This window comes from Carettochelys insculpta, chromosome 4 (genome assembly GCF_033958435.1).
Source record: "Carettochelys insculpta isolate YL-2023 chromosome 4, ASM3395843v1, whole genome shotgun sequence".
Lineage (NCBI taxonomy): Eukaryota > Metazoa > Chordata > Testudines > Carettochelyidae > Carettochelys > Carettochelys insculpta.
In genome coordinates, this window is record NC_134140.1 from 99,535,319 (window position 1) to 99,559,867 (window position 24,549).

A 24,549-nucleotide genomic window follows, 5' to 3' on the forward strand; every position below is an offset into this window, starting at 1 on the left:
AATTGTGGTGGTGAGGCTGGCAGGCCCAAATGCTGGGTGCGCGTTATGCCCGGAAAACGGAGGCCCACTGAAGGCTGCAGGGCCCCCCCCCCGCACTGCCAGCTCAGGGGCACGGCGATTCCTCGTGTACTTTTCCAGCGGCGGCCATGCAGGGAACCGCACATTTAGCGCTTCCCAAGTAATGGGCAGGGGGAGGGGGCTCCTGTGCCGCCCCTGCCCCCCAGCTATTGCAGCAGCCCCCGGCGGTAGGTGCCGGCCATGCCCTAGATGGGGGGGGTGCTACCGGCGGGGGGGGGTGGTTGTCCGGCCGGTGCCAACAGCCCGGGAGCAGGGGGCGCACGCTGCAGGACAAAGCCCCGGTCACAGGGCGAAGGAGGCGGAGGCGATGAGGTTGTGAAAGGATTCGCAACACGCAGCTCATCTTCTCCCTCCGCCCCGAACTATTTCCTTCCCCCGCCGTCACGCCCCATCCCCAACCGCCGCCGGGGCGCTCCAGACAGGGGCAGGAGGCGTGGCCTGCGCGGAGAGGAGGGGCGGGGCCTCGAGCGCAGGGCGGGGCCGGCGCGGGAGGAGCAGAGCGGAGCAGACAGGCTGAGACAGTCACGGAGCTCCGGGCTCGGTTCGGCGGCGACAACCGGGCGGGGGACGGGGCGGAGACGCGGGGAGCGGCGCTGGCTGGAGACGGTAACCGCGCGGCTGAGGACGGCCGGGCTGCGGGGCCGGGCTGTGGCGGAGGAGGAGGCAGTTGCAGTGGTTACGGCGGCCGCCGCTTCCGTCCGAGCCCGCACGGGAGCGAGCGGGGGCTGAGTCTGCGTCGGCAGCTGGGGCTGCAGCTCCCCCGGCTGCACCTGGCGGCGGGCGATTACCCCGGCCTGGGCACCGCGGCTGCGGCTGGGAAAGCCGAACGCTCCCGGGAAGGAGGAGGGGCGCGGGGCCGCCGGCTGGCAGCTTTGTGCCGGGTGGTGTGTGCTCGCAGGCAGGCTCCGCTGCGTGCGGGCTGGTGGGGGAGGGACAGGGCGCGTGTCTCCAGTGGGGTGTGTATGAGAAGCAGATGGGGGCGCGCTCCCAGCTGCTCCCTTCAGCAGTCCTGGAAAAATGTAGCTCGACTAGCAGGACCTGGTGAAGTGACTTTTTAGCCCTGCCTCTGTATCAGCTGAACGGTAAAGCCTCGTACTAGGGACTTACAGCAAAGAATCCCATCCAGCCCCAGGGGGAAAAAAAAGGAGGTGGGTGGGGTGGGCTGAATCCAGGCAAGGGGAAAAGTATAGATAACAGAAATGTGCAACACAAAAAGAAACTATAGGGGGTGGATGTGTTCAAGTGTGATTCTGAGAGGCGGCTGTGTGTGCTAATGCATACAAATTGTGAACAAAGAAGTGTGTAAAGGGAGCCGTGGACAGTGCTGATGTGCAAAACATGCAGCTGGCAGTGAAAAAAGCAAATAAAAGGATAATTAGATGGACAAATGTTGGCAACCAAGAACGCTCAGGATAACCGGATATATGTCTCCTCCTTAAGATCAATGGGAGGCTCACCACCCTCCTCAGGTTTTTGAGGTTACTGTGAAACCCGTGAAAGGAGGCAGCTGTGACTAATTTTAGCTCATACCCATAGTGGAAGTAGGAAAAGCTTGACTAAAATTATTTTCCCTGAGTAAGTTTGAGATTAACTTTAAGACTTTTGAAATTGGTACAAATGAGGAATGTGAATTCTTGGTTTTAGCAAATGTATAGTAAAATTTGTGAGGAGTGATTTTGAACCTGGAGTTAAAAGTCACCGTTGTGTTCCTTATTTCACAGGTCCAGAGAAGAAACTTCTTGACATTTTGCAGTCTCTGAGAATGAGTTGAAGAAAATTTAAGGATTTTGAAGAAAGCACTTATCCTATATATTCCCATCGTCTCTGCAGACTTCATACATCTCAGCAGGAAAACACTCTGTTATGGTCTTCAGCAGCAAAGTATATTTATACTGACCACTCCTCAACAAGCAGTACAGATCTACATATTTGCAGTATAACTTTGATTTCTAAAGGACAAAAAAATCTTCCGAATAGAATTCTCAGAAGCTACATTTTATTGTGGACAGGTTTTTTTTTTTTTAAATGTAAATTCATGAGGGTTAATGTTTGGAATTGAGGCATCTAGTACGTACTCAAAGAAAACTTTGTTTCTTCATATGCATTGTCTTCTCTACTCTGGGAACATACATATCTACAGATGAAGTCATGGAGTTGTTATCTTTTGAACAATATGAGAAGCATTGTTGAGCCTTGGTACTAGGTATCACTTCGTTGCATGAGCAGTTGAACACGCTACATGCTAATTGTGATAAAGTGTCTGAGTGGAGTGACTGTCTTATAAAGAGGGTGTTCACTTATACAAGAAGTGGTAACTCATAGTGTCTTCCCATGGCTGGTTCCACGTACGTGTATTTGCATGTAAGATGGATCCTTCTATCCAGACTTTAAGATGTTGAAGCTGTTTTATTGCTTATGACCAATCCCAGGGACGAAGGTCTACAAAATGGCTCAAACCAGTTTGCTACAAGGGAAGCAGTTTTACTGTAGGGAGTGGGTATTCCACAAGCTTCAGCACTGTCTTCAGGAGAAAGCTAACTGCAGCAACATTGCCGCCAACAAATCAGCTCTTGTAGCAAATCCTGGGAATAACGCTGGTTTTGTCTCTGGGAAAGGAACTGCTTGGGGTCTGTTGTTGGTAGGGGGGCCTGGTAGTGGGAAGACAGCCCTGTGCACTGAATTATTGTGGCCAAGCTCACCTGCAAGCCTGCAAAGAGGTTTACATTGCCAAGCTCTAGCTTTCCATTTCTGCAGGGCCCAAGACTCTGATACGCTATGTGTTGGAGGGTTTATTAGAGGTTTGGTAACCCAGATCTGCCGCAGTGGATTGATCCAGGGATATGAAGACAAACTAAGAGATCCTGCAGTTCAAAGTCTCTTGCAACCTGGGGAATGTGAGAGGAATTCTGCTGAAGCATTTAAAAGGTAAAAATAAAACCATTTTATATTTGTATACTGCCATTCATCCAAAGACCTTAAAACTTAGACAGGAAAAAATGTGCTTTCTTGGAGCTTCATAGATTGTTCCTATGGCTTCCAAAATGTCATGAAAAAGAATCTAACTTCCTGTTACCATAAATCACATAATTGTTTCAAAACATAGTGATGGATATAAACAAATATCCAGAGGTGAACACACATTTTTGAAGATTTAGGACCTCAGAGAATAACAGAGCTCATGAGGATGTAGCTTAGCCCACCTCTCCATACTGCAGGTTTTTTGCACTTTCTCTGAAGTATCGAGTGCTGTCAGACAGGGTATTGGACTAGACAGGTATTAGAAATTGTCATCATGGGTCAGACTCCTATTTGTATCCTGCAAGATCAGGTAGGAGAATGTGAAGTTAAAATAAAACTATTCCCCTTAACTATGCGTGGATTGCAATAAGTTCAAATAACTGTTTATGAAGTCAATTCTCTTCCACAGTATAAAGTAGTACAGAATCAAAACAATTTCTATAAATATTATTTAAAGCCCCACATCTCAACAGTTTCTTTTAAGCAGTATGGATTTCCTAGTTTGTTTTTTTAACTTTTATTCTAGCAAAATCAAAGAAACTGAATAACTGTGAGGGAAATCACAAATTCAGACATCCTGTATTCATTTCTTCCATCAGTGCCCCTTGCTATACAAAAATGTGTTCATCACCAGGAACATAGATGATGATAGTGTTTTCACAAAGATTTTTAGGAGTGTGTATTCCTGATTACATTAGATGCTCCTTTTCTGGTATTGCTGCATGAGGTTAATTTATTCTGACCAATTCAAAAGGAAGCCAATAAGAGTAAAGATGACGACTCAACACAGTGTTGGAATATTGGCCTTTTTACCAGTAGGACTTCATTGGTATGAAATTTTCCTGAGTCAGTAGTAGCTAAGTCATGGCTCTGAAGTGGCCTGTGTAAAGTTTGTAATGGTGTCTGAAGTCTTTCTGGACTAATTTGCATTTTACAAGAATCATCAAAAGAAATTTTCCTTCTCTTCTGATCAGAAGGGTTAGCTGAATAGATATCCGGGCTGCCAATATGATCAGATACCGTTTTACAAAGTGGAATATGGGTGGCTTGCATTATAAGATCTGTTCTGTTATTGTCCTGCTGCTAAATAGGATTTAAGTCTCCAAAGCTTTCAAACCAATGTTTTTCACAAGAGTTAGGTTGATCACAGTTTCCCTCTTCTCCACACGAAAGCTAAAAATCTCCACATGAAGATAAAATGAGTTTTACACCGTGAACAAAGTTATAAAATTTTCAGTGTCCAGTCTGGTTTAAGTAATTGTAAAAGCTGTAGGCACCTGCAGCTCCTACTCTTTTTTGTCTTTTTAATGTTTTTCAGTGTGATTTACAATCTAAAATTCTCTCATCCATCCGTCAGCTTAGTACTCCTGATGCTGGTAATATACTGTCACTTCTGGCAGTTGCAAACATATACGTCAAAGTGACTAATACCTATCTTTAAATCAGGCACTAGCCCTAGCCCTTCATGGACAGAGTCAGAGGGCTCGTGCAGGAACATGGCTCTGCCATGTCTATCTCATCACAAGTTCATGCATATCTCAAAGAGCTGGGAGAGACCTCGAGAGGTCATTGAGTCCAGTCTCCTGCCCTCCTGGCGGGACTTACCATCCCTGACCAATTTTTAAATCTATTTGCTGCAGACCCCTAAATAGCCTCCTCAAGGACTGAACTAATAACTGTGGGTTTCCAAGGCCAATAGCCAAGAATGGGGGAAAAAAGTTCATAAATCTAAAGAAGCTTGTGGCCTGGAAAAATCTACTTCACACCAGTATTTTAGGCTCTTATGAAGATTAAATTAGAAACAATTTACTGTTTGACAAAACTGTAAAAATGAAACTTCACAGTGAATAATGTTTAGATACTTCACATTGTCATCTGTTATGTGCTAAACATGGCTTTTAGCAATCTTGAGATGTTTTAAATTTTGCATAGTGAACAGTATAATTGCAACCCAGACAACTGAAGCTTTTTCAAAAATGTTTTAAAACGTCTTTTATTCGGAAGAGGTAAAATCCAAATAAACTAATTCAGTTTAATATATCCACCTTCTTTCTCCACCATTGATAATCTTTGAAACTGTTCCTACAACAGTGTGTACAGTTCAAAAAGAAATGTAAGATCAATAGTGTGGAAGACTTCAGCAGGCCTCCTGATAAATGCCAGTCATTGGATGTAAGACTGAAATGAGGAATCGCTCTTGGTAGCGGTGCTTTGGGGCACTCATCTTGATAAGCACAGTTTTAGTCACAAAGTTGGTAAATGAACAAATTTTGCAGCTGAAGCTTTTGCTCTAGACAGGTAAGTATCTTGCCTTGAGCTTGTTGCTGTTTGCCTTAGATGCTCTAGATTCAAAAGACACTGCAGTGATCAAAGCTTTAGGTTTAATTTCATTGCAGAAAATGTTGGAACTGATTTTATGTTTCAACAAAACTGTTACTATTTGTACTTGTTGTAAGTTTAAAGTTAATATAAGGGAATGGCCAAGAGTTTCTTGAAATGAGTACCTGAAATTAGGTTCCTGTGTGGTCAGTCCATTATATCTAACTTGTGACAGCTTTCTGTAACTTAGTCCATGTTTACACATGGAGCAGTCTGCTGATTTAGAATGTTGTACTCTTAGGCTAGGTCTATAGTAGAAATTTGTAGACAAAACTCCGCGTCTACACACAAAATGCGTTTTGTTGACAGCATTCTGGCGCCCTTTTGTTGACAGAGCAGATGGAAAGATTGACCTGCTTTCATGTTTAGATGTGATCTGTCAACAGCAGTTTTGTAGGAGCATCTCTGCCAACAGTAACTTCTGTAGACAGATGCTTCTAGTGTAGATGTACTCTGTGTTTCTGCTGTTGATACAACTATACTTGTACCCTGTGATTTGTATTGGTTTAGTAAAATTACACCCAGGAGAGAGAGCTGTTCCAGCGCAGCTGTATCACACAGCTCTTCACTTCCCTGACTGACAGGTATTTCAGCAGAAGCTTACAGTGTAAAATGGCCTCAGAGTGGATTTGATCCTAACTTTAAGCATCCAGTATTGAAAAACAAGAGTGATATTAAACTAACCTTGTGCTTCAGACACTTAATTACTGGTACAATATCTATGTCTCAAAATATATATTGATCATTTAAATGATTCTGTACATTTTTTCCTATTATATTGATCCTGCTTTTTGAACTTTTTAAACTTTCCAAACAATTAGTCTTTTTGTCTTTAAAGTTTAAATAAGAATTGATTGGAAATAGTCGCTGCTGGCCAAGGGAATGAAGAGTAAATGTGGTTGTATATCAGTATTCCCTGCTCTTTGACCGTCAGTCTGTTTTACGTGAATTGGATTCTCCTAGTCCTCTCCTTTTTACTGTCTTACTCCCAGATGGCGCTTCTCCCCGCACCATCCTCTCAGATCACAAATCTATACATGATGCTTCACTAGGCAGCTGTCTGCAATACTAACACTAAAACAAATGCAGAAAGGGCCAACTGCTGATGAGGGCTCAGATATATGTTGTTACTCCTCATTTGCTGCTGAGGATATAGACCCAGTGATGGAAGTAGGAAGGAAGAAGCAGGAGTCTACGTCTCCTTCTTACCCTATTTCATTATCCCTCCAGGACATCTCCAGTCTCAGCAGAGTAACATGCCAATGTTCTTTCTGCACACACATCCTCTCCACTGGTGCCAGCAGAAGCATTATGACAGTAACCATATTCTGCTGTGCTGATATCAGTAAGGCAATGTCTGCACTTGACCTCTTCCAGAAGGGGCATGATAATGAGCAGAGTGGAAGATGCGAATGAGATGTGGATTAAAATAGCCACAAGATCTCAGTTCTGGAAGACTCCCCTCCGGAAGCGAAAGCTGCCATGCAGATTGGGCTCCTCTGGAAGGAAACACGTCTTCCAAAGGGGGATTTCCTTCTGAAGGAGCCCTGTCTATGTGGCAGCTTTCCCTTCCAGAAGGGGGATCTTGTGGGAATATGCTAATGAGGCATGAGATATTTTAATCCCCTGTGTCATTTGCATCTTCTGCTCTGCTCATTACCATGCCCCTTCCAGAAGGGGGATGGTTGAGTGTAGATGCCACCTAAGTGTTTTATACAAAGGAGCAACTCAAGTACAGATGTAGTCTTCTGTGAGAATCACTTGCTCCTGAAACAAGGTAAAAGCCATATTATTGGTGGATTAACCTGTGTTTTGCACCTTCTAAAGCAATAAGAAAATGGGATAAAGGTTGAAGTAAAAAGGATCAGATAGAGTAAACTCTTTCATATCCCTTAGCCCCAGGATCAGGAGGTTGACAGATATTCAAATATTCTGGGTAATAGAGAGATGTACCTTGTAATGCAGAACACTAAAGAAAGACAAGATTAGATATTAAGAAGTAAACAAATGTATACAGAGTACTTTATTTACCAATAGTATCACTGTGCATTGTAAACTTATAGGCTACGTCTACACTAGCCAAAAACTTTGAAATTGCCATTTCGAAGTTTACCAATTAAGCGCTGAAATACATATTCAGCACCTCATTAGCATGTGGGCGGCCGCGGCACTTCGAAATTGACGGGGCTCCTATCTGCTCATAGGAATAAGGGGACTGCGAAGTAGCCGGGGTCCTTTTGAAAAGGAGCCACGTCAATTTCGAAGTGCCGTGGCTGCTTGCATGCTAATGAGGCGCTGAATATTTCAGCGCTTCATTGGTAAACTTTGAAATGGCAATTTCAAAGTTTTTGGCTAGCGTAGATACGGCCATACGGTTTGCTGTATTATTTTTATTTGCTTTCACTATACTGTACTTATGGAAAACATAACTAAAATTTACATCTGGTTAAAATGCCAGTTATTTGAGAATGCTGGGTATAAAAGCTTCTACTGTACTAATAAAAGGAAAGGGGGGTGGGATGGAGGATGCTAAAAATAAGAGCGCATAATATTATAGAGAATACTAAAAGGCTGAGGGCAAAAATTTAAATCTATAAGGAACCAGAAGATTCAAGTTTCCCCTCTACGTCATGTTAAAATTCAAATACATTTTGGAAGACTTAATATACAGTTGCTGTTTGGATGGCCAGTGGCTTTTAGGGGGAAAGACTCAGTGGATTCAATGCTCACCTTAATGGGCGTAAATGAGCTTGTTTACGTGATCATCACAGTCAATGTTGGCGGGGTAGTTCAGTTTCCTTACCAATTCAATATGGTCATTCTAGGTCAGGCAGTGAGTTTTGTAGGTATGTTGGGATTGAGGGGCAAACTTGTACTTCTGGTGACTGCTGTACCTGTAATACAAGTATAGGATTAGAGTCCACTGCTGTCAGTATGGTACTTCTCCCAAGCCCTAATGTACAGGTGTTTAAAATACACCTATTGCTGCGCTGTGCTATGTGTATAGTAATTAATACTTCTAATTTATCCCTAAAGTGAGTAGTTATTTATTGAAGATTCTAATACAGTTGTTAACTGCAGTGGAAGTTAAAGTTGTGTTCAATGAGAATTTATCTTGTTTTGTTTAAAAACGTTGAAAGACAAAAATCAGAATATAAAATATAAACTTAGTGATATTCAAATTGTACATGGTTTGAAACTAAGTGGTACCCAAAGTTAATACATCATATTATTAGGCAGTTCTCCTGGTCCTTTACTTTCCTTTGTATCCCCTTCAAAGAAACTTCAAATATACTGGGCATTGTCTTTTGGTCATGTTGTTTCTCATCATATACCAACTTCTTCAATATCAATTATACAGAAATAGTGTATGCCCTTAGTATATTCTGTAACACTTTTGCCATAAAGAAAAATGGTTGCATGAAAGCAAACCTGCTAAATCTTCATTTTTAGGGTAGAATTGAAGGTTGGAATGATGGGGGTGAGAGAAACGAGTTGAAGAGGACAACAAGAATTCAGATCTTCTCATTTTTTAAATTTATATACTGTTAACAACCCTTGTTCATGGCCTTAGTTAAGAACTGCAAAATATGAGGTGGTGGTAGAATTGCTGTCAGACTGAGTCTGTGATGAATGGCATTCTTCCAGGAAGCATCTATAGCTAACAGGTTGTCATCTCTACTAAACATAGAGGGTTGGTTTTGGGTACACTGGCTTTTAAATAGGGATTAAATTTTATGGAAACATGACCTAGTATGGTATGTTTCTGCTCTTAGTCTTCAAGAGAGTTGTCATAGGAGCTGTGTCAGCAGCAGATGATCTTCCTCTTCCCCGTAGAGGTGTAACTCTTCTCCTTGGCTACATCTACACTAAAGAGTTTTGTAGACAAAGCCTAGGTTTTTGTCAACAAAACTTCCGGAGTTTTATACGCAATGTGTTTTGTCGACAGAAACTGCCAACAAAAAAGCTGTTAGATGCTCCGGGGGCACTGTTGACGGAGCGGAACTAAAAGTCAGTCTACTTTTATGTGTAGACGAGATCTGTCAATAGAAGTTTTGTCGGACCATCTCTTCCAACAGATGCTTCTGTTGACAAATGCTTGTAGGGTAGACGTAGCTCTTAATTCCAGAGAATTATCGATTGAGGTAATGCAAAGCTATAATTTTTAAAGGTAAAATAAGGAACTTAACTCACTGAAAATATAACTTATTAAGTTTGCGGTAGGATATAGTCATCCTCCAAAAAACTTTATGGTCATGAAAAGAAAGGGAAAGGCATCTGCTTTCCTCATTGTCTTCCCATAATTATGTTAGTAGGACTGTTGTCAGCAGGACAAAAGGAGTAATTCTGTTCTATGCTGTTCTGATTTTGGTGATTTGGTCTCAGATGGAGAATTGTATCAATTTCTCCAGTTTGTTTCAGTCTGAGAAGGTGGACACAGAAGGCATAACAGCTTTCAAGTACGTAAAAGGTGGTTGATTAGAAGGAGAAAAAGATCTTCTCCTTAACTCTGATGATAGGACAAGAAGCAGTAGGCTTAAATTGTAGCAGGGGAGGTTTAGATTGGACATTAGGGAAAACTTGGTAACTGTCAGGGTGGTTAAGCACTGCAATGAATTACTTGGGTGATCATGGAATCTCCATCTTTAGAGAATTTTAAAAGCAGGTTAAACAAACCCCTGTTAGGAATGGTTGAGATGGTGCTTGGTCCAGCCATGAGGATATAGGGCATATACTCTGTGTGTGTCTGGAGTTAGAGATTAAAGCTTTTATATTACTGGAGCACATTACTTTGGGCAGCAGTAAATCATATATTTAGAAGTTGCCGTATTAAACACTTATACTCATCCAGAAAACTTGGGTACACACATACAGTTTCACCTACAATTAGTACCTTAGTTCTCTGGAGTGACTTGCATATTCGAAAAAGATGTGGAAAGGACTGGGCTTCTGTATTTTATAGTCAGAGATAAATGGAAAAAAAAATTAAATCTGTGTATTCAGTTGGGTTTTTTCGTTTTTGCTGACAAAAATTACTATGCATTTTTTTTTCGTACTCTTAGCTATATTGACTCTGCTGTGCCATCATGGAGTGAGCTGGATATGTGTTTTCTGGCTGCTGTATTGTCAGCAAAGTTCCAATTTCAGGGTGGCTCTTACCTCCTTTTGAGTGGTGAGAACACTCTTTGCTTTCTGATCCCAGGTTGACTTTTTCAGGTCTTGCAGTAAGAAAAGAGATCTACTTATTTACTGACATAAGTGGTGTGGAAGCCCACTGAGAGGCTGTATAAGTCTACACCAACATTATAATCCCATTTTTATGGGGTTGCTTGTCTGAGTGAAGCCACATTCAAAAATTATTAAGGAAACCCCCTTTTCTTTCCTGCTTGTTTTTTGCTTAAATGTGGTATGACTAGTCACATAAAAACAGCTTCTTCATAATTATTCTAATAGCAATTTGAACATTCAGAAATTAGACTTAATCAAGTAGTATGTGTTTTATTGTTTGGACTGGAGTGTCTTAAATTTATTTGAAGCGTCTTGCTCTAGTATGGTGGAAATTACATAAACTAGACTGATGGTGCTTGTGTGTTCCATTTTTAAAATACTGATAGTGGTAGATGTTTGCCATTGTGGTGTCAGTGACTACTTTTGAATGACTGCTTGAACTCTCATGTTGGTCTCTTACCAGTGGGTATCTGAAATTGTGAAGATCCATATCACTAGCTGCTGAGGCAACAGTTTTCTTTGTCTCCAGATGAGCCTGACTGCTTTGCAGGAGAGTGGGAAGTCTCTTTGCTCTTTTACCCCTCCCCCCACATTTTGGGTCCACTGTTCTAATGTTTAACTAGTGCTGTCACTTTCATGCTGTTTGCCTGCTCTGTTGTTCAGAGCTGGCAGCATTTTAAAGTGGACACTCTTTGAGTTTCACTGATGGAGCAGATATTCACTGCCAGGCTATTGATGTTGCTGGACCAGAGTGTCCCAGATTTCCGTGGTTTAACTGGTATTTAAAACCGATATTCTGTTCTCTATAACTACAGTATCAAAGAGTCAACCCCCAAAAAAGCAAGGTTTTGCTTTTAATACTTGATTCCTTGCTATGAAATTCTGTGCCACCTACCTTCTGTATCCAGCTGATATGATAAACTTCAATTTTTAAACTTCATCTACATTTTCAAAATAAGGGATATTGATATTGCTTCCCTCTCTCATTTGCTTTAGCTTCCTTGCAAATTTTTTGACTGAAGACGCTTAAATGTAGCAAATATTATTTCATCTCCTCCTCCGTTAAGCAGTTTTGAAGGTTGTCTTTTACAACATAGAACCTTCTTAGTTTACAGTAAACAGTTATTACCTATGAGATCAAAAGATCTTTTGAGATCCAACCAGAAGCTCCAAACTGACCAAGACCGGCTTGGTGAGAGAAATAGGAACAAAGGAAAACAAAATAAGCCCATAAAGCGAAGTTCTAATTATATCCTCTCTGGGTTATTGTACTTTAAAGGCTACAGTATATAAAAGCTAAACATTGTTATAAATCACTATCTGTCTCAAATTTGTTAACTTACTGCTATCTGCAGTAGTTCAAGTCAATTGTCATGAATACTGTTCTTCTCTGTGCTTAACCAACTGGACTAAATTAGAAATTCATATGTAGTTACATGATCTAGTAACTCACTTCCTGGGTTTCTCATTAAAGAACATAGCATTTGATCCCTACTTTTAATTATGCAGTAACATTACTCTGAAGTAGGTATTATTGAAAGCCCAAAATAATGCAAGGGTCAGGACGCAGACTGAACATAATTCCAACACAGAGTTGAAAAAAACATTCTTTTACTGCTAGGAGCCAGCATGTGAGATTAAAGGGAAATTAACCACTTAAATGGAAGTTCTGACTGAACTTTTAATTGTAAAATTGCATGATTCATAAGGAAGTTAAGTGTGCACCACTGCCTCACTTAACTAACAAAACCTCTGGCCTACCTTGTGATAGGTATCAATCTGTTTTGCAAGGGTACAAACTACAACGTGATTGTTCTGGGTTGCCTTTTAAGTTTTTAGTGATCACAGATAATCAATGTTTTGTGTAAAGAATACTGTACTTTCATGCTTTCTGTCTCCAACTTGATGTTCTGGAACACTAAAGTATTAAGTACTTGTTGATATTTCTCTAGAAGGTTTTTTTGTTATAAAATCTCTTTAATATGTGGGTCATATAAGAGTGTTTTGTAAGCGTAAGCTGGATTCTTCCTTTTTTAAGGTGTGGAATCATTATATACACATTGAACATAATACATACTATTTTAGGTTTTAACCTGTTCAGTTTGAATTGCCACAAGATAGCTTGCCTTAGGGAATTTTCATTAAACAAGTTATAGACCTTTCTCATCCTGTACTTTAATGAACACTGTTTTGTCTTTCATCTTTCCAGTGCAACCTTAAACCTTTCAGCATTTTCTGTGAAGTATTTCACAGGTTTAACAGCCCCTATCGCCTAAACTAGAACAGACTAGTATATATTTTAGGGGTTGAAACCTCTTTCATGTAATTGGATTTTTCACACTATCTGTAAACAAAGATAGTGAACAGCAATTATAAGAATACTATGAGATTGCCCTACTTACTGGTTGTCCTGGTTATGACTCTTTTTTCTCCACAGCCATAACTTGTGCCCAAGTTTGAGCTACAGGTTAAACCTTTAAAAAACCGGAACTCCCTGGTCTGGCTGGCAGCACAGCTGTCTGGCCAGGGTCCTGGGTGGGGTCTGCGGCAGCAGGCCAGGAGCTTAAGTGGAGCTGGTGACTTGGAATCCAACCAAGGCATACAGCCAGGTGGGGTGGGGCAAGTGGGAGCAATGCCAGCAGCCTGGCTGGGTTGGGCAGCCTGAATGGGGCTGAAAGTGAAGCTGGCTTGGAGGGGTGGGGCAGGAGCTGGTTATGAGCTGGCTGCTGGGGTCAGGAGCAGAGCCAGGCAGAGGGACTGGCAGTCGGGCTGAAGGGAAGGAGCAACAGTGGGGGCCAGGAGTGCACTTGAGAGCCAAGATGGCCAGGTTGCCAGAACTGACCTTCCCTGATCCAGTAAACTTCCTCAGTTGGGACCAGTGAGGTCCAAAGGGTGCTGGCCTAGGAAAGACCAACCTGTAATTACTTTTTTAAAATTAGTTGACAGGTGACTGTACTCAGATTCAGTTGTGGAAAAGATTTGGAACAGGATTCTGTGAGGTAGCAAAAATTCTTTGTCAACACAAATTCATAGAGCTCTGAAACTGGCAAATAGAATATTGCTCAGAGGAGAAGCAGAGCAGTAATCTGATGGGCACCTTGCTCTTGTCCTGAAGTAGATATTATTTCGTGGAGTTGCTGTACATCAAGAAGACTGAGAAATTTGCCACATTCTATTGGGTACACTGAAACCTCCTTAATCCAGATGTCTGATTGGGGAATAACTCAGGTTTGGTGTATCCCTGCCCCGGCTCACATGGCTGGAGCTCCAGTACAGGTTGTGTGAGGGTTGGGGAGCCTCGTGGGCAGGATCCAGGAAAGCCGCACGGGCTGGATCCGCCCCTACTGGCTGTGCCTGGCAGGGGGAGGTAGAAGCAGCTCTCTTCACTACTGTTCCCCTCCCTCTCAGATGGGGAATGGCAGTGCAGCAAAGCACCTGTCTGGAGGTTTTTCTTGATGCAGTGCCTGGGATGGTAGGGTGCACAGAGCTACGTGTGCCCCTAGGAACAGGACACCAGGTAAGCTCCCTATCTTCCTCTCACCCAGGCCCTATGCACCCTCCGTCCCAGACACTAACCCTCCCACCTCCAATAACAGTCGAAATAGAGTTCATTATGGATTTATCCTGAGACTTGCTATACACATACAATGCTCTATAATGGTAAGTACATACAGAAGCTTTAGTAATAGGCTGTTTATGCTTCGTTATGTCCAACACTCATGGTTTGGAAAACTCCATGATCTGGCATAGCCTGTTTCCCGGGGTGCTGGATTTAAGAAGTTTAAGTATAGTGATAGCTATTAATTCATTTTAAATTAATCATGATATGTAACATCCACAGAGAGAGATTTTCTGGTCGAAGAATGTATTTTCCATGCATCTTTCAGGTTAGGAGATCCAGAGACTGGAGAACTTGCATTTCCTTTTTTTAAAAAAAAAAAAAAAAAAAAAAGTAGTGATTTTGATGTTTGGGAGTGGCCTTTGAAGATGGTTTAAAGGAGGTGGCTTTTTCGAATGGTTGGGGTCCTGTTACATTATCTGGATGCATTGTATCATGGTGAGGGTTGTGTGAATAAAGCATGGACGTGCATCTCATGAAGCGGGTCTTTGCCTATAAAAGCATATGCTCCAATAAATCTATTAGTCTGTAAGGTGCCACCGGACTTCTCGTAGTTTTCGCAAGCAAGATTGGAATCTAAAGATTATTCAGTTAGTTATTTATACACCCTTTCTCATTGTTGCTTTAGGTTTTTGATATTGATGAGGAGTATGGTTTAAATACCTAGATAATTCATTCTTCTATATAATTTCACAGTGTCCTAGGAGACAGCTGAACTGACCCTTTTCTGTTGTTGACAGTTGGCATTCTCACCAAACTCAAGAAGGAACTAGCTATTTCTTTCAAATCCACTGCTATGTAACTATTAATCACAAGAAACTTCATATGATTGACATTTTAAATCCTGGTGAAACTAGGAATGTTAATGTTTAACTGGTAACCATGGGCAGGAATGCTTCAGGGTAACCTTGGGGGGGCGGGTAGTTGGGGAAACGCTCCTGGAGAGGCCCCTCTGCCATGGGGTGGGGCTGCTTAGGCCAAGCTGGAGCAACCCTACTTGAGGCATGTCAGGGACCAGGGCTGCTCTGCCCATCTGGAGTCTCCCAGTCTGCAGCATGCCCAGGGCCTCCGCCAGTGGTGGTTGCTCCATATGGGTTGGAGCATTTTCCCCGCTGCCCACAGTCAGGGGGGCACTTCAGCCCTCCCCAGACATTCTACCTCAGTCAGGTAACCAGTTAAACCCACCATTTAATATGTTAGCCAATTGAATGGGATTTTACATCCCTAGGTGAAACAGACTTTACATGTGAGTTGCCTTAAAATTGCAGTGGATGATATTTTAGGCATTAGATGTGGCTGTGATGGTACAGATGTATTTCATATTAGCTTCGTCTTTGGGCCAGTCAGTATCAGGTGAACTGTCTAGGCCATTTCACTAACCTATTGCATGCCTAGCAGTATGCAGAAATTTGACTTCAACTCTTTTAGTAACTGTATGCTACAATGCTGCTCATTCCTACTTGAGCCTTCTCACTCAGCTGCATCCCACAAAAATGTAACTGATTTATTTTCTAGAAAACACAAACTGGGAAAAAAATTCCAAACACCTGTATTAATTTGATTTGTTAATCCCAAATGCATTTTGCATGTTTGTTTTTGAGAAAAGTACAACACCCCCATCTTTTGTTCCTCTGCATGGTGCCAGAAATATAGTAGTTGTACATTATAACAGCTGTCAATTATACCAGTCTGTTATAGCTGATGCTAAAAATGGATCTTACTAAATAAGCTATAGAATGAATACCAGAGCGAGGTGTGAAGAGTGTGTGTCAGACATGCATGGTGATCATCTTACAAAATAGTCTTTAAAACAAATGAGTGAATGGTAGAGATTCTATAAAAGAAATTTGCAGAAGATGTAAAATGGCTCAAGATGGGGAAGTTCAAAGCTGACTGGGAAGAGTTATAGGGATCTCTCAAAATGAGGTGAGCTGGGGACAAAAATGGCAGACAAAATTCAGCGTTGGTAAATGCAAACTAATGCACGTTGTAAAACTTGCCAACTAGACAGACAAAATCATTCTGTGTTTTAGCTGTTACCTCTTGATCTCATCATCCTGAATAGTTCTTTGAAACTATCTGCTCAATATGCAGTCTGTCCAAAAAAAAAAAAAAAAAGCTGATAATATTATGAACCATCAAGAAAGTGATCGAGTAGGTCAGTCAGCTAAACTATGTGCCAAGGACGATAATGGAACAAATAATTAAGCAGTTGGTAAATATCTAGAAGACAAGGTGATAAATACTAGTCAGTATGGATTTGCCAAGAACAAATCTTGTCAAACCAACGTGATAGCTCTCTTTGACAAGCCTTGGGGGTGGAGGTGACCAGTAGATGAGGCATATCTTGACTGTACTGAATGACCTATCGTAAAGTGAGTGCATGATTGGTTGGATGACCATTCCCAGAGGGTAGTTAGCAAGGGTTTGCAATCATACTGGAAGGGAATAATGCTTGAGGTCCTGCAGGTTCAGTTTTGGTGCTGGTTTTATTCAATATCTTTATCAGTGATTTAGATAATGACAAAATAAATAGAATCAAATTCAGTAAGGACAAATGTAGCATACACCACTTAAGAAGGAGTGATCAGTTGCGCGCACACAAAATAGGAAATGACTGCCTAGGAAGGATATTGCAGGAAGGAATTCAGGGTGATAGCGGATAACCAGCTTAAATGTGAGTCAGCAGTGTGACACTCGCAAAAAAAAGCAAGCATCATTCTGGGACGTATTAGCAGGAATGTGGAAAGCAAGACATGGGAAGTTGTTACTGTGATCTGCATCATGGTGATTAGGCCTCACTGGAGTAATGTTCTCAGTTCAGGGTGCCACACATCAGGAAAGATGTGTCCACATTGGAAAAAATCCAGAGAAAAGCAATAAAAAGTTTAAATTCTAGAAAACATGACTTAGAGTAGAAAAAATAAGCTTATTTAGTCTGGAAAGAAGACAGAGGACACTAACCCTTGTCAGGTACATAAAAGATTGTTAAAAGGCAAAATTATTAAAAGAGCAAAATTGTTGTCTCTAACTTTTGAGGATAGAACAGGCAGCAATGTACTTAATTGTAGAAATGGAAGTTGAGGTTGGACATGATGGAAAATTCCTAACTCAGGGTGTTTTATTGAAATTGCCAAAGAGGGTGGCAGAATCCCCATCACTGGAGTCATGTGGGTTTTTTTTGGTAATTATTTTCTTTTTTTAAAAAAAAAGAGCAGGATAGATGAATGTCCGTTAGAGATGGTGTAGACAAGGGATTCTCAGACTTCGCTGCACTGTGATCCACCTCCTGACAAGAGAAATTATTACATGATCACAGAAGACGGGACTAAAGCTTGAGACTCATGAGCTGGGCAGGGGGTAGGCAGGCAGGCAGGTAGGTGACGTCCAAGCTCCAGAGCCCCATGTGTGGGGTAGGGGGGCAGGCAGAGCAGGGGCAAAAAAGACAGAGGGCCTGTAACCTGAGCCCTGACACCCAGGGCTTCAGCTTTGGCCCCCATAAACATAAGCCAACCCTGGCAACAACATTAAAACTGGGTCTTGACTCACCTTTGGGGTTCTGACCTGTAGTTTGAGAGCTGCTAGTCTAGATAATACTTAGTCCTGCCATACGTTCTGGAGACTGTACTAGATGTCTCCTTGAGGTCCCATCCAGTCCTTTGATTCTGTAATAACGCCAAAATATTATAATGCTGCTATATGTATCTATAGTATGCCTAAACCTTGAATACAGTGTGCAGTGCTGATTGCTCCTGTATTGGAAAGTGTATGGAAAAGGATAACAAAATTGATTAGTGGTAGCATACAGCATCCCTGTAAAGAGAAATGAAAATGACTGGGACTGTTTATTCACCTCCTTTTCTAAGTTAAAGTGGTAGTTAAAAATAGGTCTGTTAGTTCATGAAGGGTAGGGGGAAAGTGAAATAGCAAGTATGGATTACCCCATAACATAACAGAAGAACAAGAGGTCACACAATGAAATTAGTAGGCAGCAGGTTTAAAGTAAGCTTAAATAATAACTACTTCAAACAACATCCAGTGAAACTGTGGACCTCGTTGCCAGGGAATGTTGTGAAGGCCAGAGGTATAACTGGGCTCAAAAAAGAGTTAGATAGGTTAATGGAAAACAGGCCTATCAGTAGCAAGTAGCGAACTTGGTCAGGGATGCAGCCTCATGCGCTGGGTGTCCCTAAGCCTCTCACTTCCAGAATCTGTGATTGAGTGATGGGGGGTGGATCACTTAATATTTGCCCTCTTCTGTTCATTCCTTCTGAAGCATCTTTCACTGACTGCTTTGGGAAGACAGGATACTGGGGTAGGTGGCTCACTGATATTTGACCCCTTAAGGTGGTTCATTTAGGTTGTGTTTTCCTTTAGGCATATCTCTAAGTTAAATGACAGTATTTAACTTTGGCTGCATCTACATGATGAGCTAAAATCAGTTTTATTAAAAATGATTTATCAATGCTAGGTGTTATCAATCCAGTTTTGAGTATCCTCCCTTTACACATGCTCCCCACAGAATCAACTTACTACTGCCACACACAAGTTGCCAAAATTAACTGTTGCAACTGTGTAATGTGAGAACCTGTCCCATAATTCCCCAAGCCCCACAGCATTCTGGCTATTTTCACTGGTGCAGCATGGGGAGAAAAAATGCCCCACAAGTGGCTGTGGGTATCTTGACATCTTTCCGCAATTCATTGCCTACAGTTCATTTCCCTCGTTCCCCTGCTGTATTAATCAAATGTCCCTTTTTCCAAGTGGGATCTGCTTTGCCTGTATAAGAGATGTGCTTTCTATAATGGAGGGGAGGAGTAGTAAAGCGCTTAAGAAAGGTTAGAAAAAAAAGATTTTGGGTTTCCCAACTGACAGGTTTTTGAAAATGGGCTGCAAAAGCACTGGTTCTTTGGAGCGTTGGATCTGTATTTAGACCTCCTGGCAAAGAAGATCCTCAGATCAAAAATTTTGTCTCAAAGGCCCCAAGAGCTGGCCCTGGGACACAAACAGACAGATCCCTCCTGGACTGGACAGAAGGTACAGACCCTTCTGGACCTGTGGGGCAAGGAGGATCTCCTCAAGACCCCAAGGTGAAGCCCTGTAATGCTCAAGCCTATGCCGGATGGCCACCTCCACGGTGGAACGAGGCCTCCCCCCTGCTGCAGCATGGCAGAACTCTGGTGCAGGAGCTCCAGCAGGGCTACATCCAGGCCCAGCATCCTGGCCAACACTCCAGGGCAGGACCCACTACCAGCCCCTATTATCAGTGGGTCCAGGCTTGGATCTTGGTTTAGACCTTCAGGCACAAAAGACCCTCAGAACAAGAATTTACAACTGAAATGTATGTTTAAGTAGACATAGGCACTACACTGAAAATGCGGTGGATCATCAAATCAGTTACAGTTGCTTGCTGACACTGCAGGGCAGGATTCACCACTTGCCCCTATTACCAAGGAGCCCAGGCTTGAATCTAGGTTTAGATCTTTTGGCAAAGGAGACCCTCTGAACAAGAATTCTTGTCCTTGCAGCCACTGCAAGACCTAGAAATGCTTGTGTACGTAGCAGACACAAGCACAGCACTGAAAATGCAGTGTATCATAAAATCAGTTATGGCTTAGTTCGTCACTGCAAGCCTTACCTGGAGAACTGTAGTAATTGTAGAGCTACTATGTTGCCTTCAATGGCCTTTGGAGAAAGCCCATACAAAAATTTGCTCTGAATGGACAGACATTCTTGTGACAGTTTTTTTTTTCTTCTGTTGACCAAAAATTATGTCCTCCTGAGGAGACATCCCCTGGGTGACTAAAAGACCCCTGCCTGTAGCCAGCCCCTGAAAATTATCTGTTTTGGGAGACATCCCTCAGACTGCTCAAGATCCCCGACTATGTCAGCTGCCAGCCTTGAAAATCCTGGCCACTGAGGGTGACTTCTCCTGGGCAACTGCAAGGCCCCTGAATAGCTGCCAGTCCCCCAGTAGTCTACCCGCTGAGGGAGACTTCCCACGTTCACCTCCAGTACCCTCACCATGTGCAAGCTGCCTGGTACCTTGTCCAGTATGTCCTTTTATTGGTTTGGGATCAAGCCACCTGATGCTGTTGCACTCGGAAAAGTTCCAGACTGTGTAGCATCTCTCAGGGAGGTCTTGAAGGGGGTGTGAGAAATGTAAACAGCTTAAAAGAAGCTTCTCATCCTATCATACAAACACAACTCCCGCCTAGCTGCCTCATGATGCGGGAGGGCAATGGCTGGCACCAGACAGCACAGGAAAAAGACACCTAGCAGAGGTAGACACAGAACCACAGGCCCTACAGCCACACTAATAGCAAAGAGAGATTTTTCAGCCTCATACAAGCATGACCCAGCAGCTATGGGCTTTCAGGTGCCAAATTCAAATGGTATTCCTGTTGCCTAATTTCTCTGAACCTGAGCAGTGGAGATGGAAGCAGGCAGAGCAGAGAACTGTGGGCCACATACGGGACATCCCTGGAGGCTAATGAATTCAATTTAAAGATATTGCACTTCTCACTATCCTTCATTTGGAATTTTAAATTAGAACTGGATGCTACAATCATTAGGTCACATGCTGATTTTAGTGCACCATAAATTGAGCTAATGGAATCTACCGTGAAGACAGGCACTCGGTAAAATTAGGCTAAATGCCTTAACATCCATATTATCTCATAGTGTAAATATAACCTTAGTTGAAGTTTTCTGACTGTAATAGATGTAGCAGTGGACTTTTACCAGTGCGAAAAACAAAGTAATGGTTGAGTGAAATCTTGCATATTTAAACCACAATTTCAACCTTAGCCTAAACACACACACAGTTTGACGGATTTGCCCCCCACCATACTCCTCACTGGCGTACAGTTCACCAAGTAAATTACAAACCTTACATTGTTTTAGAACAATACTACATGTATGTTGAGAGAGTTGAATTGCATTGACAACAGAAAAGGGTTTACCTGTAACTTTAGCTGCTGTGTGCTTAGTTGTTTTGGGGAAAGTTTAGGAAAGGTGACTATTAATAGAGCTTCTTCTTCGAGTGTCCCCGTGGGTGCTCCACCATAGGTGACGGCTTGGCCGGCGCCGCAGATCGGATCTTCCAAGCAGTTTCTGCCGGACCGCGCATGCGCCGGCACGCGCCGCTCCCTGGCGCGCTCCTGGCCATGTGCGCGATCCGGTCCCCGCCAGTTCCTCTCAACCGCCGTCGGCTGTAGACGGAATCCGACTAGGCTAAAGCCACATAGCGTATTCAACGACTTTATTTGTTTTCTCTTTAAAGTTTTTCAGTTCTTAGGATACCATAAGTAACCGGTTGTTATTTTGTAAAAAAAAAAAAAAAACAAAAAAAAAAACCAAACAACAAACAAGCTACGGAGGGACAGCTCAAGCCAGTCCCAGTAACCAGCGCCGGAGGCCGGGAGCTAGGGCCATCAGCCCTCCTGCGGAGGCAGGCCATCGGCCGGGGAAACAGCACAAAGAAGTGCTAAGTACCCACAAACAAACTCAAAGACTCACCAACAATGTCCTCCTCAGGCTTTAAAAAATGTGAGTCCTGCCGAGAGGCGATGCCAGTGTCCGATGGGCACAGTCTATGCATAAGGTGCCTGGGGGAGTCCCATGTGGCACAAAAATGCGCCTTCTGTGCAAAGTTAACGACCAGAGCACGGAGAGACAGGGAGATGAGAATTAAACTGCTGCTTCTTGACAAGGCCCTCCAGCCAGACGTGCCGGAGTGGCCGCAGCAGGAGGGACCCTCCGGGACCCTTAGAAGGAAAGCTGCCTCCCTCACTCCATCAGCGCAAAAACGGAGGAAAGTTTCTCCAACCCGATCCCTGCCGGCAGCAACAGTGAGCGGGACGGGAGGAGCGAGCAGCCCCCAGCCGCAGCAACAGCTGATCGGCGGCGGCACGGAGAGCCACGTGGAAGCGGCTCAGCCTCCGATGATCAGCCAGCCGCCCTGCACCGCAGGCAGGGCGGCGGCTAAGCAAGCGCCGGTACCAGCGGCACCGCAGGCAGCGGCACCGATCCCCGGGGAACCGGCGGTGCAGAGCGCGCAGGCACGTAGCCTGCAGGCGCAGAAGGACTCCGCACGTGTGGCACCGCCCTCGAGCGTGCCTAGCACGGTGCCGACGGGGCCGGGATCCCCCGCCCATCAGGGGGCGGAGTTACCTCCTCAAGGGAGGGGGAAGGCTGCACACAAGAGGAGGCATTGCAGCCCCTCTCCAGATAGGGCTGTGGAGCTCTTCTCTCACAGCCCTCCGCTCATGTTGCAGACTCCAACCAGAAGGCAGGGGCCCCCCCTAGCCTACCCGGAGCCCCCTTTTCCTTTCCTGCAATCAGCCTCCCCATGGCTGGCACCACCCTCGCCCTTCCTGGGATTTGAATCGCTGGACTATTATGCAAAATCGCTCTCTCCAGTGTCTCGACGATCCCCCTCTCCCAGACACACAGGGTACGTGCAAAGGGAATGGTCAAGGTCACGGTCACCTTCCCAGGAACAGTGCCTATACTGCCATGGTCGTCCCTACCACGCGGGGCATGGACACCATCGGCAATCTACCAGGGAGAGATCCCCACATATTACCTCGTACCCCCGAGGGCAATCGCGATCGGGGACGGAGACTCAAGCATCCCAGGGGGGACTGGCCGTGGACCCACGAGATTTTCCCTCGCAAACCTCCAGCGAGAGGGCGCACCATCACCATCAAGAACCGGAAGGGTCCAAAGAAATGTACCCCAGCGGTTCCTCGTTTTCCTCCCCGGATGAGGCCACGGCCTTAGGGGACGTCCATCCCAAGGACGATCTCAAACAGTTTCAGGAGCTGTTTAAGAGGGTAGCTTTCACGCAAGGCATCCAGACAGCACAAGTGCAAGAGAAACATCATAAGCTCCTTAAAAATTTGAGCTCCCCGGCCTCCTCCAGAGTAGCAATCCCGCTTGATGAAGCGATCTTGGAGTCCGCCACTACCATATGGCAGACCCCGGCAACTATTCCGCCTGTCCAAAAGAGAGCGGATAAGAAATACTTCGTGCCGGCGAAGGGCATGGAGTTCTTGTTTAGCCACCCCCAGCCAAACTCCTTGGTGGTGGAGTCCTCACAGCAAAGATTAAAAACATCTCAATTTAAAACAGGGGGAATGGACAAAGATGCCAAGAAGCTAGAGCTGTTCGGCAGAAAGGTCTACTCCTCCTCCACTTTAACCTTGCGAATGGCAAATTATGCAGCGCACTTGGCGAACCATAATTTCGACAACTATGCCAGATTAACTTCCCTCATGGACTCGCTTCCAGAGGACAAAAAGCCGGTCCTCAAGGCCATAGTGCAAGAGGGCTACGCGGCTGCGAGGATGGAAGTTCAGATTGCTTTGGACGTTGCGGACACGGCAGCACGTTCCACAGCAACTGCAGTGGTGATGCGACGGGAGTCCTGGCTCCAGACCTCGGGCATACCGAGAGATCTGCAGGCGAAGATAATCGACCTTCCCTTCGACTTGCAGAAGCTGTTTGCTGAATCAACTGACTCGGTCCTTCATTCCAGTAAAGACTCAAGAGCCACACTCAGGACCCTGGGGATTTACACCCCTCCATACTCAAAGAAAAGGTACTACCCACAGCAAAGGCGGTACCAATACCAGCAACAGCGCCCCCAGTATCACAGGGGTTACGAGCAAGGGCGGCATCAGCAGCACCAGCAGTACAGAACCCCCAGGCGACGCTCACAACAGGGCCGTCCGTCCTCGGGGCGGGGCCAAAGGCCACAAGTTTGACATACAAATCCAGGGCTGCGCCATCACCACCATTGCACAACATCATCCGAAACGACTTTTTCACCATCGCCTCCGACCATTCTACGACCAGTGGCAAAGGATCACCACAGACAAATGGGTGCTGGAGATCATAGCCACGGGGTACGCCATCCCCTTCCAGTCGCTCCCGCCGCCGCGACCCCCGCCCAAGCCCCACCCCCAGGAGGCCTCCCATGTAGCCAGGCTCAGGCAGGAGGTGGCCCACCTAGAGTTCATAGGGGCGGTGGAAAAGGTGCCGGAGCAACTGCAAGGGAAAGGGTTCTACTCTCGGTATTTCCTGACGGAGAAAAAGACAGGAGGCTGGAGGCCCATCTTAGACCTTCGTGGCCTCAACAGGTATCTGCGCAAGCAACGTTTTCGGATGATCACTATTGCCTCCATCCTTACAGCACTGGACGATGGAGACTGGTTCGC

General features: G+C 44.3%; 1 protein-coding gene across 1 annotated transcript in view; it reads left to right on the forward strand.

Annotated features, from left to right (window-relative positions):
* The first annotated feature begins 603 nt into the window (after positions 1-603).
* Positions 604-24,549, forward strand: part of ANKRD50 (ankyrin repeat domain containing 50) — a 73,445-nt gene continuing 49,499 nt past the window's right edge. Inside the window, exons 1-2 of the mRNA XM_074993336.1 lie at positions 604-684; positions 1,800-3,003. Coding sequence (XP_074849437.1) covers positions 2,525-3,003 — 479 coding nt within the window. The 5' untranslated portion in view covers positions 604-684; positions 1,800-2,524. The remainder of the gene's footprint in view (positions 685-1,799; positions 3,004-24,549) is intronic.